The sequence below is a fragment of the Pleurodeles waltl genome, chromosome 7, assembly GCF_031143425.1.
Source record: "Pleurodeles waltl isolate 20211129_DDA chromosome 7, aPleWal1.hap1.20221129, whole genome shotgun sequence".
Lineage (NCBI taxonomy): Eukaryota > Metazoa > Chordata > Amphibia > Caudata > Salamandridae > Pleurodeles > Pleurodeles waltl.
The window spans coordinates 1,325,569,905-1,325,582,558 of NC_090446.1; the positions used below are offsets into that span (position 1 = coordinate 1,325,569,905).

The 12,654-nt window shown below is 43.2% G+C and overlaps 1 protein-coding gene across 2 annotated transcripts in view; it reads left to right on the forward strand.

Annotated features, from left to right (window-relative positions):
* Positions 1-412: 412 nt before the first annotated feature.
* Positions 413-12,654, forward strand: part of LOC138246252 (beta-2-glycoprotein 1-like) — a 70,128-nt gene continuing 57,886 nt past the window's right edge. The window contains exon 1 of one of the 2 annotated variants that reach the window (XM_069200669.1): positions 413-555. In XM_069200669.1, the coding sequence (XP_069056770.1) occupies positions 483-555 (73 nt within the window). In that variant the 5' untranslated portion in view covers positions 413-482. Of the gene's footprint in view, positions 556-4,466; positions 4,557-12,654 lie in introns of those variants that run through there. The other variant, XM_069200670.1, reaches the window with a different exon arrangement.

Consider the following 12,654-nt stretch of genomic DNA (forward strand, 5'->3'; position numbering starts at 1 on the left):
TCTGATGGGCTGATTATTAAAGGCGGGCACATCCGCCGTACATGACCCTTATGACGCCACACTAGGATAGTTAAGGCAGACAGCATGCCATGCAGTAAACAGCCTCCTGAAACTCATAACAGTCCCTTTTATGGGGGAGTCCGTTCCACAGCTTGCAAGAAGCCCGTGGTGTTCCGTGACCTTTCCCCTGGACTCAGCAACGTGACGTGGGCAGCCTGCTCATGTTTCTGAATACACACTGACCAAAAACATTCCTACGTGGATCCAAGGGTCAATAGGAAACCGTACATACCGCCCACCAGTCAGCATGGCCTTTGGCACGTCTCCCTGTCCAGCCCTGTCAATGAACCCCGCCTCAACGCGCTCCAGCTAGCCCCCTTCCCAGTTACTCGTTAACTATCTTCCGTTAGAAATATTCCACATTTCAGATGTGGGGATTGTGAAGTCCTTCAGATTGTTACTCATCCCAAAGAACCAGGAGCATGTCTCGTTGCATAAATCTTTTTCTTCACCTTAGCGCCATCCTTCTCACCATCTCTTTAATGAACGGGCAAGGTAAGGGATGCTTGTCTGGTACTCAGAAAAACATCATCTGAGGCATTAGAGTTTGCATTGTATTGTTTTGCAACATTTATATAGCGCTTACTACCTCTATGAGGGGAGCTGAAGCACTTGCCCACATGGGTAGCACCCCACACTGTGTAAGGTGTGTCTTTGTTTTGATCCTATAAAGGAAATGTTTCTATATCGTGCATGATGACCACGAGGGTGGGGTTATCGTGTAGGATGCAGTGTTTACCAGTGTGATGGATGAAAAGGTGTGCAGTTTTTGATTCTCTGTAAACCGGCTTTTCATAATCTACTTAGCTGGTTACTGCATTGAGTTGTCCAGTCCGAGATATCTTGTTTAACATTTATGGCCCTGAGCAGGCATAGGTCGAAGGAAGACATGGGTCAGAAAACTGCTGTATTTAACTTTGTTACTACCATCCCATATGCCATGCAGTCATAGCATATAGCGAGTTGCACTCGCAGGGAACCATCAGGTGAACTGTAAGACGATCTCCCATCCCCGTTAAACCCCCCCACACCGACCTGTCTCTTACTGTGAGTGCATATGACTAGATAAAGCCCCCTGGCAAGGCTGGAGTGTTTGATGATGTGGCCCCCTCTGCTTTTATTCTTTGATAGGCTCGGATAGAGTATTTTTTTTACTGTCTGAGCTGCAATTTAAAATCTAACTTCAGTGGCAGGTCTGAAGTGACCAGCATTCAAGTTTTTTCACCTGGTGATGTGTGGCTTTCAGGGCCCAAATGGCCACAGCGAGCATTGGGCATTTCCCCTGGAGGCTGGAAGGGTGGGGGCTGATTTTCCAGTAGTGGGTGCCGGTTTTCTTACTGGGTGCCGGTTTTCCAGTGATGCTGCAATATCTGTCCCCAGGAACACAAGCAGCAGTGCTTCGCACTTGCAACCTCACCCACCCAGCCCCCTAATTTCCCCCAAGACCCAGGGGCTGGTCTGACAAAAGTGCCAGGGCTGCTTTGGGTTCCCAGTCCGGACCTTTGGTCTGTGCGAACGGGTAGCTGGTGACAGCTGGTGTCAGGTCAGTGTGCAGAGAGCAGGCAGAGGGAGACAGACAGAGGGACACAGGACCACACAAAAGATCCTGTAAAATAATGGCAAATGTAGACTCTATCTAGGATTAATAATGACATGATAACATATTTGTTACAAAGGGAAATAGTTGGGTGTTTTTATCTCAAGAAGGTTTGTAAATTACTAAAAAGAATGTACATCACATAGGGAGTCATACTTAACTATAGCCCACTACTCACTTCCTGTGCTTGAAACAGGGACCCTTTTGGAAGTCAGGTATAACAATGTGATATGAATTAAGGAAGATGCCCCGTCGACTCTCTAACATCTTAGGGATAGCATTAAGTACCTCTTGATCCCTGTGGCATCACCGGGTCGCCCTATTGCATCTTAGTCCTGCACAAACTCCCGTTTGGTTCTGTGGTGCCTGGTGGATCACCAGGGGAGAAAACCACAGGAAGTCAACAGGACTTCTGGAGTCTTCTTTATTTCTATCCCTGCTGGTCAGTCTGGTGAGCTTGCTGTGGCTGCTACAGACTTGCAGCGCCCTTAATCTACACGAGCACCAGACATAAGCAACACTTTTGCAGATGTGTACCAAACGAATACCCGAAATTATCCCAAAGGCACCTGCTAGAGGTGACACCTAAAGCTGGCTCTCGATATTTGACTGACAATTCCCCAGTGCGACAACCCTTCCTGAGGCACTGGCTTCTTGGGGTTCCAGTCTAATTTCCTAACAGGCCTGTTCTTATATTTTTACCTACTTAAATAACATCATCCACAAAGTGATGTGTTACTTTCTGCTTTAATTCCAGGTGTTTTATTTTACTCGGCTTATCTGTACTCATTTTAATGAATTTGCGAGGGTGAAAGGCTTAATTAGTACTGTTTGTGTCCGTCTCTGTTCCCTGCACACTCTGTAGGAGTGACCAAATCTATGGAGTTATCTCACCAGCTGTAAAAGCTGGAGAACCCTCCTTCACTGATCTAAGCCCAGACCCAGTCAGGGGGAGATGTGACCGTGTCTGCTAAAGTGTGGTACCCTAGCTGTCAATCACATTGATATGTAGAAGAGCCGTTCTTGCTTTTGCCCTATGCTGCCCCTTCCTGACCCATCAACAAAGCAAAGTGAGATGTTGCTGTGATTCAAAAGGGCGCAGTTTATTCAATGTACATGATGCATATGAAAACACATCTCATGCAGGCTGTAAAATTATTTCACACACAATGATAATGGATTAGTCTGTCTTTCCAGTTTCCTCCGTGGTTATGTTACTAATCCCCAGTGTTTTAACACAGCATTTCCTCCCAAGGGCCCTTAGTCAGCGCTGCTGTGGCTAGGCTTCTCTTGTTACCAAATGCAGTGGGCGGCCCCTAGGCCTTGCTCGTGCCGCGAGCGCCCTGTCTTCCTGCTGCTAACCGTGGTTGGCCATTATCTGCTACCACATATCCCTTCCACGAGGCATCCCAAGGACACAACCTGAGCAGCTCTGGTTCTTTAGGCTAATGTGCCCACTTTGCTGAGCTCTCTCCACTAGCTCTCTCTGAGTCAGTCCCAGCCCAGAATTACACGGCTGTGATGCCCACTTTGCTGGCGTGGGTCAAGGTTGGTGCTCACAATGACCGGGGTGCCACCTGCATCCCTCTTATGTGCCGTGAAGCCCGCTGCCTGTGTTTGACTGGCCGGTTCAAAGCACGCTAGCAAATCGTATGCCTAGAATTTTGGGGCTTGGGCCTCCTGTGGGCATTGGTCGTGCCCTTGTAAGGCGTTTGTTGTGTGCCCGTAACTGGTCCGCTGTGCGGTCCGGCCCGCAAGCTGTTAGACCATTGTAATGTTGGAAGTTCCAGTGAAGAAAGCGGACTGCCTCAGGGCCAATAATAACTGTTATAAGCACCAGCAGTGGACTATGATGCTTTATTGGCAATGCCATCAGAACAAATGGCACTTTACTCAGCAAGAGCTAGGCGGTATCTGACTGCCAACTCTCACTGATAAACAACAGCATAGCATTCAAGATAAGACAATACCAACCTGCTTTCAAGGCTAGGGGAGCAGGAGGTTGGAAGGACAAATACATGTGAAAACAGCACACACAACAGTTTAGGTATTCAGAGATAGATGGGATAAAGTTTTGGGCTGTTACTCTGACTAAAAGCATGGTCTGGTTCTCTCACGCGCTTCATATTCATTTAGCTTCCACCTTTTCGGTCTCCTGTCCTTACCCAGTTTGAAGTCGCCCAGACCCTGAAAAGGGCCAGAATGCTCAAGTACACTGTTTCATCAGCAAATGAGCGCCTGGAGGTATGCTACCAACATTTTGATGTAATAAGATTGGCTTAAATATAATGAGTTAAAGATTGTTTTAAAAAATAGCATCCCATTGGAGTTAATAATAGAATCTACAATCAAAGGGGTGATATTTTGATTAACAACATGTAGGACATGCTTTTTTATACGAGGCAATAATTCTGATATTCTGATGTGGAGCAGGGCAGAGGCTCTGCCTGAACTTGGGCTGTGCATCGGAAGAGCCTTGCAGCCTCCTTTACTGCCTGCGCATCAAACCATCCCCGCACAGCAGCAACAAAGCTGAGTCTTCCCCTCAAGCTGTGCAGATTATTTCCAGTTGCAGCACTTCGAATGCTCCCTGGTCTTTGAAGCACCATTAAACAGATTAAAAACCGCAAAGAGAGCTCTGCAGGGAAGTGCATTCCTTGGGTCTTTGTCCCTGACAAAGCAGGGCTGTGATGTAACCTCCCCTTCTCCCCCTGCATTGCGCACACTCAGGGTCAGACCGGCCCATAGGGCACTTAGGCAGGGGGAGCCAAATGGAGTGAGGGGGGAAATTCAGTAAATATAAAGGTGGTCGAGGAGAAGAGGAAAGTCTCACACGAGAGAGAGGGTAACCGAATGTGGAGGGGTTTGGCTGGAAGGGTGCAAGTCCGTCAGTCAAAAGGTAAGCAATGGACGGGACCTAATCCCACTAAGTTTTTGGTAAGATTATAAATGGGCCTTTGCAACCACACAGCTTCTGCTGTCTGGTAGAAGAAAGAGAGAGGATTAAAAAAACAAGAAAGAAGAGTTAGGTAGGAGTAATGTTCAGGAGAACGTACGCAGGACTGTGTAATCACTGGTGAATAAAATGTTTGTGAGTCTTTCCGAATTCTTTAGTTCATGTCAGTTTGGATTTCTGTAATGACATAGCGTGTCTTGTAGTTTCAGACAAAGTATTATTCTAAGGTGATATATATAGACACAACAGGTCGTTTATCAGAGTTTTTTTCTTTACATTTGAAGCACATTTATTGGAAGCTATGTTCAACAGCAAGATACCTCAGGCTGATTTAGATTCATTTTGGCTACTAGAGTTGACACATGACGAAGCATCCACAATCGGAACCAGAGCTTGGAAAATTGAAGTTAGTTAATTTTTGGGCTTCGTTTCAATATTTGTGCTGAACTATTTTGTCAAAGGCCCATGATGGGCATTTGGATTACTGAGATTACTTTAGTTTAGAAGATAGTTTTACTCAAAAAAATGTAGAGATCCAGATTCCCATTTTTTTTGTAAATGCATGACCAAACTGTAACTGTAGGTTATAAGATTTGTAAAAGTTACAAATGGCTATTTTCCTGTTTTCTCTTTGGCGTGTTTGATGTTAACATTAGGACGTGATGCACTTCACAGTTGAGAGTACTATTTGTTTTGGCATATTTAGGTAAATGACAGAGTGTAACCATCTCCCCATAAATATGCTAAAACCACTATCCATGAGATCATCAATTGTTCCAATCGTGGTCATGTGTTTAAATCCTTAAACATTTTTTGGGCTCTACAGAGGATGTAGGTCATTTTATGATCCAGGCAAAGTGGTCTTTTTTTATCTAGTTTATCCAGTACACCAACTTTTTGTAGGGTAATGTTTGATTTTTGAGTCTGTGGGGTTCCTCTAAAGCAGCTGTTCCCAACCTTTTGATTTCAGTGGACCCCCACTTTAACATTAATGGAACCCAGGGACCCCCACTGAATCATCATTCGAATCCGGGGACCCCCGCCTGAGTCATTACTGGAAGCTGGGGACCTAATTTGTCAATATTTGTTAATATTTTTTAATTTTCTAAGCTCTCGCGGACCCCCTTAGAAGGCTTCGCAGACCCCCAGGGGTCCCTGGACCACAGGTTGGGAACCACTGCTCTAAAGAGTTGTGTTTTTGAAATCATTTAATGCCAGTGTGACTATCTGGTTTGCTTATAAAAAGTCAGGTTAGGGCCACTCTAGTTCTTAGCCTTCCTAGAGGGAGTTGTTTATATAATTGTTTTGCAATTTCAGATGAAAATTGGAGGAACAGCTGAGAGAAAATTGACATGGAAAAGATGACAAATTATGTCATTGAGATTTTAATGGCCTCTATCTTTCCCCCTCCAGATTAATATTTTGGCCACTGAGATTCTGTCAGAACAGTAAGGTATTGAGTTGTGTGTTTTATTTGAATGCTGATGGTGCCTTTATTGCCTGATTTGAGGAGGATAACTAAGTATTTTAATGGCCTTTAAGTCCAACTAATAGCTTTTTCTTCTGACATCGGTTTGATGTAACCTATAACAGCAATTTGTACTAAGGTCTAGTTGAATAACTAGAAACAGTAGAATTTCTCACGTTAGAATTTAATATTGATGGGTTAGTTTCTCCAATATCTGAAACAAAGATTTCCACTTCCACGTAAACTGCAAGACTCTATATTTTGTGTACAATTTCTAGGCTTTTAAAGTATACATTTTCTGCAAGTGATGCCAATAGTGGTTACAGTCCTTGAGAAACAAGTGGGATGACACCCTTGTAGAGTTCCTTGTTCAATGGGAGAGGGTGCAAAACTGTTGCCGTTGGCATCTTAAATGTAATCAGTAACACATTTGGCTCACATATAAACCCCTTGCTTTGTAGATTTATTCACCACTGTGAAGAAAGGTAGATCACATCTTTTGCATCAACATCAATTAGAGGTAGGTGTAGCAGCTGCTACCACTTAGTTGCCATTTTGGGCTCTGGCGCTGACTCTGCTACCTCCCTCCCCCCTCCCCCCCCCTCCCCCGGTCAGAGCTGGCATCAAGGAAGCAGCAGGGATAGAAAGAAAGAAGCCTCCAGAAGTGCTGTTTACTTCCTGTGGTTTTCTCACCTGGCGATCCACCAGGCACTACAGAATCAAACAGGACCAAGTTTGACGCAATAGGGTGACCCAGTGATGCCACAGGGATCCAGAGGTGCTTAATGCTATCCCTAAGATGTAAGAGAGTCGATGGGACATCTTCCTTAATTCATAGCACATTGTTATACCTCACTTCCAAATGAGTTCCTGTTCCAAGCACAGGAAGTTAAATATGACTATTTTAAATGATGTAAATTCTTTTTAGTATTTTATAAACCTGCTTGAGATAAAGACACCCAACTACTTCCCTTCATAAGAAATATGTTAGCACGTCATTATTAACCCTCTATAGGGTCTACATTAGTTTTCAATTGCCACTACTTCCTGTTTCCAGTCTTTTGTTCCACAAACTGGAACTTGAATCATGGCCATTTCACCAACATTGAGAACTCGTTCCTTTGCTCACGGTTTATTTTCATTATATTCCTTAACTTTTATTCACTCCTCAGGTGGTCTGGTTTTTCTGCTTCCTAATCTATTATAGAGAACACACCAACCTTTTTCTTTTGCACTTCCCACCAACACAATTTGGACCCAACCTTTCTACCTCTTGTCAACTGTAATTATAAGTATGTTGTACTTTTTGGCAAGTACACTTTGGTGACCCGTTGACTCTTTCCACTTGGACATTAGCTTTAAGATGACATAAAGCTGTAGTCTTGCGTGTTTCTCTTGAACAACTTTTTATTTCAGAAGATGGTTAATGAATACCTCTATGCATAATAATTTCATCGGGAAACCTGTCCACAAACTTTATTCCGATCCATGTTGTCAAGGTGACCATCAAATCTATTGCACATGGCTATGTCTTGTCAAGGTGGACTAAAGGCCATTACTATCCAGATTGAGCCGATATCATAGACCTGCGGAGCAATCCTTTGGTTTCATGGGAGCCACAAACGTGTTCAAGCTGTTACAAGTGATGCTATGTCCCACGAACCCTTGCAATATGAATTCAGAACCCTGTCACTTACTGGTCACCATAATTCTACACAGAATGCTCTGAGTATATGATAGTGTAGGGGGTTTAAATGTGCACAGAAATAAAACAGTCCCCATCTACATTTTAAAGAAATTTCACTCTATACAGAGACAAACTACATTATATCCTTGGTTGCTCAACAACTGGTCGCACTCAGCAAATCACACCCTTGTAAAATCATTGCCGTTTCCAGCCATCCCCTAGGACATACAAACTCATTTTGTAGGTTGCACTTTCGGAAAAGCCGCTCCTTTCCTCCGGGACTCTTCAACGCCGCACAAATAAGACATAGCATACCCACCATTACCGTTCAGGTAATGGCTATTGGCTTACCTTATCTCCTGTTCCTGGATCCCAGCCCTCACCACCCACTGCCAATCCTGAACAGCTACTAAACCGAACTACCCCTTCAAAACCATACGCACAGCTACTTGCAAGCCCCCTCCTCAAAGTACATCCTTAATACTTGTAGTAGGTTTTAATGATAATTAATTTCGGCTACTGCTCATATGTAGGAGCATTCACAACTTAAAGGTACTAAGCCTGACAGGTACCAAGGCTGGATGTTAGAGGCAGAGAGACATCATAGTGTGGAACAGAGCACAACATAGTACTTCGCAACCCTGGAGCGGGATCACTACCAGTGTAAGAGGTTAAATACTTCATTTAGAGTGGCTAGAACTAAGTAGTTCTACCACGTTTCCAGTAACTGCATTCCATAACCACTAATTGTGATTTTTCTATAATTTTAGAATTCAACGTGATAAAACATGCACAAAAAGTGTTCACACATGTTTTCTACATTTCTAGATGTAAAAAATAGTGCTATATTTTTGCTGGTGCTAATGGATATGGATTTCCATTGCAAAGAAGTTGCATTACCACATTTTTCGATGCAGTAACAGTGACATGTCTTTTTATGTGTTCCTATGAGGTCACAGACCTTGCTTTATGTTAACAGGGCATTGAATCCATTGAGTGCCTGGGCTGTTGGAAGTATAAGACCTAGAAAACATGCCTACTTATATACCAAAGCCAGTCTAACTGTGCCAGTGACTAAAATATGTTTGTTTTCTTTTCTGCGGCTCAAGTTAACAGATAGGAGAAGGGAAACCTTTATTTTTCTGAACCTCTTTAATAAACACAGCAACTGAAAAGTGGCTAAGAGTAGTTTTGACCTTGTAAGTTCCATCTTGAAGAAGAGATGTATTATCATTAGGATTCTGTGTACTTCTGGCCTGATCCCCTCCTTGCACCATAGAGAACCATGCATAAGAAGGATATATAAGATACTGGTGTTTGGGGCCGGTAGATACACAGAGCCATTGCTGGAGGGATGCTCACATCTGTGGTTTCAATAAGGAATGCAGCGCGGTGGTATACCACTTGGCATATGCAAATAAACTAATAAATATACGGTGCTATGCAGCTGGTTATAACTCAGGTAGGGGTTTAACATATAAGGGATGTGTGATCAAATATACTTGCAGCATATTTAACATTTGTCCTAATGTGTATGCCACTTGCTGAACTGTTTACAATATTCACAATCATTATTATTTACATTATGTATAGACGGTAGTGTATGATAAATTACCATATAGTGTAAAATAAGTGTGTGTGTGTGTGTGTGTGTGCGCGAGCGCGCTCCTTTTGGACCATAGGAAATATACCCCATAAATTTGGAGGTATCACAAAAATACTATTTTTCTCTAAAAACAGAAAATGCTTCTTGGGCATTTTACACTTTTTTCCTACCTCCCCATCATCTCTAAATGAGGCCCTAAATGTGCATTTAGTGCAAACTCTACCTACAGGGTTCATTAGTCTCGAGGTGGAGACCGGTTGGGCTCAATGTTTTGAGAAGTACGTTTTCAAAATTTAGCTGCCCTCTTTTTTCTTGAGTATGTTCACCTATTTCTTTGAACAGGCTCTCTGACCTATGGCTGCCTTCCTTAATAGAGCTGTCATGAGTGATGCTTGTTAAAGGGATAAACCTTCTTAATTAAGTTAAGTACATAATCTGCTCCTTGGTCAAGGAGTTGTGTCAGCCCTGGTGCTGCAGGTAGAGGTCAGGGTGTTAACTTGTCAGCTCTGCGGATGCAGGTGCAAGAGTGTAGCCACCAGTGGTGCAACCGATGTACTAATAACAGGGTCCAGAGAGTAAGGGGACCATTAGGTCATCACACGTCGCAACGATTTTTTAAAGCGTTCATGCTCCTACCTTCTTTTTATGTGCCAGTGTCTGACTGTGGCTGCTTACTTTTGGGAACATGGGAGGCCTGGCAGGAAAAGCAGCAGAGACCGGCGCCAGGCGGACCAGGCAGTAGAGCAGGGCATTCAAAGACCGTATTCCATGCAGGCGTGGGCTCCTGATTGTCAATGGTCAAGCTGCTCTATAATAGGATGACTGGACCATCAGTCATCCAATTAAAAAGCAGTGCGGCTCATGAAAGCACCGAGGCTCAGTTCCAAGAGGACGAGGCAGAGCAGAGACTGCTGGCACCTGGGACTGCAGAGATGTCTGGTGGCTAGCCAGCGTGGGCACCCATGTGCACAAACGAGACCGAGCTTTAGATGGAGACACTTTTTCTAGTGCTCAGCGCTGGCAGTAATTAAAAAGCGACTTTGAAGTGGGTCGTTGGGCGGACCCAACTCCTAACTTTACAAGTGAATACACCAATCGATTTCCAGGAAATTTGTGTTAAAGCCTTTGCTGGGGTAATCATTGCCAGTGATTAAATCCCTGTTTACATTTCAAACATTTCATTTCATCTTGCAATCTCTACATTGTTTTCCTTTTTTTCCATATGTTGCTTTCTTCAGTTTTGTTTTCCATCCAGTAAGCACTCCTGTACAGTGCACACAGATAACCGAGTTGCCTCCAGGTGTCTGGGTGTGTCCTGTTTGGGGATAAGTGTTCATGACGGGGGACAACTGAGTGCTCTGGCATTGAGGCTGAAAGGAGTGTGACTTTCTCATGGTGCCTCTCAATGTGTCATAAGTTGTTTAGAATATACTCATCCAATCGTTGGCCTCTGCAGGGCACACAGAGCAATGGTCATGTATGTGCAACTGTAATCAGCATTCTATTGGAAACAGTAAAGGAGAAATGCACAGTTATTGAAATTGTCGATAGAAAAAAATGGTGTGCATGTTTGTGTAAGAGGCATATCTATAGGGGTCCAGTGGAACAAGGCCAGGGAGTGGGAGGGGGCTCTGCGCTCACTTCAGATTATTAATTGCCAGTCCAGTCTTTATGTTCTTTAGCTAGTACCCACCTTGGGCCAGGACCTGTGTAGTCTCTTGTTGGAGTTAGTGTTTTTGTGTTATGAAGAGTAAGACACAGAGGTGCGATAGCAGTTTCCAAGTCTGTATGTGTGGGGCTGCAAGATGAAATGGATGTGCCATAATATTTGTAATTTCATATTAGGCTGTTGGCAGCACCTTGGTCTTCTTAGAATTGGAAATGTTTATAAGCACCTTATGCTCTGCTAATGATGGTAGAAGGTACTTACATTTGTAGAAGACGGATTGTGTTCATAAAAATGTTTTAGTGAAATGTATTTATATACTTGTTTTATTTTTAAAGGCTGGCTTGACAGTGCAGCTGTCGCCAGACAATTATGCGAGGAACACTAGAGAGGGACTTCGGCTCCTCGCAATGTTGGGAGCCAGGAATACTTGTTTTGATTGGGCAGGCATGTGCTTCCACCAAATACACGTGCTTTCCCTTCACGCCGCTTTAATCATTTTATCTATTTATCCAGCTTTCTGAGCTTGATCCAATAGGGGCACACGTATGGCACCGGAATGCTATTCAAGTGCCAGTAACTAGAAAAAATATGGTGTTTTTCTCTGGTGGTAGCACATATGGGAGTAGGGTAGTTTTTAACCTATATGGATTTTAGATCTGACATGACACTGCAACTGTCATCTGACTTTTCAACCTTAACCAATACCAGTTCTTTTATTCCACACAAATACATCTCCATTCCTATGCTGTCAACTTGTAATGCTTCACATTCCCATACAACATTCCTTTAAAGCCAGACCTATTGGCGTTGACAATGCTTGTTTAGAGCGGAATTGGCCACATGTGCAACAAAGCACTTTATAAACTGCAGCGAAATATACATTAGATAAACTTGAGAGAGCAGGTAAGTTGTATTATTGAGGCAGTTATCCTTGGCGGTAGATTTTGAAGAGGTGAGATTTTCAGTCATTCCTGAAAGAAACCATGATTATTATATAATATGATAATATGTGATATATGCAGGATATTGTTTTATGTTTTTTTAAAACAAAATAAACATTTTAAATTTCAATCAGTAACCTAAGTAGAAAGGAGATCATTTCTATCACAATGCCTCATCTTTCTCCTATTTCAACTTTTAACCTCATCCTATTTCAAAATGTCACTCTCCTGGCCTTTTACCAGTGCTTCCAAATGGACACCAGCATAGTAAAAAATTATGTCCATCTGATCATCAATCTGAAATTAGACATTAACACCATTGGGGCATTCCACAATGCCTTTGATTTGAGATTTGATGAGTTTGAATCTAGGTAAATAGAGTGCTTTAAAGTAAAAAGTCCCTTTGCAAAGTGTGGTAGGAATCCTCACTCCATACCTGGTGGTCACATGAGGCACGATGTCTGTGGCCACCCTTCGGTGTTCTTGCTTTTTCTCTTGTGTCTCAGCTCATGAGAAGCTTGTGTTCAAGATGGCCAAACTCATGCATCGTCCATTGACCGTGCACCCTTCCAACATCAATACTGAAGCAATGTTGATGGCAGACAGAAGATGTCTCATTCTTATACACTTTCAGCACAGTTTCCTTGCAAAACTGCACGGCAAAAAGGAT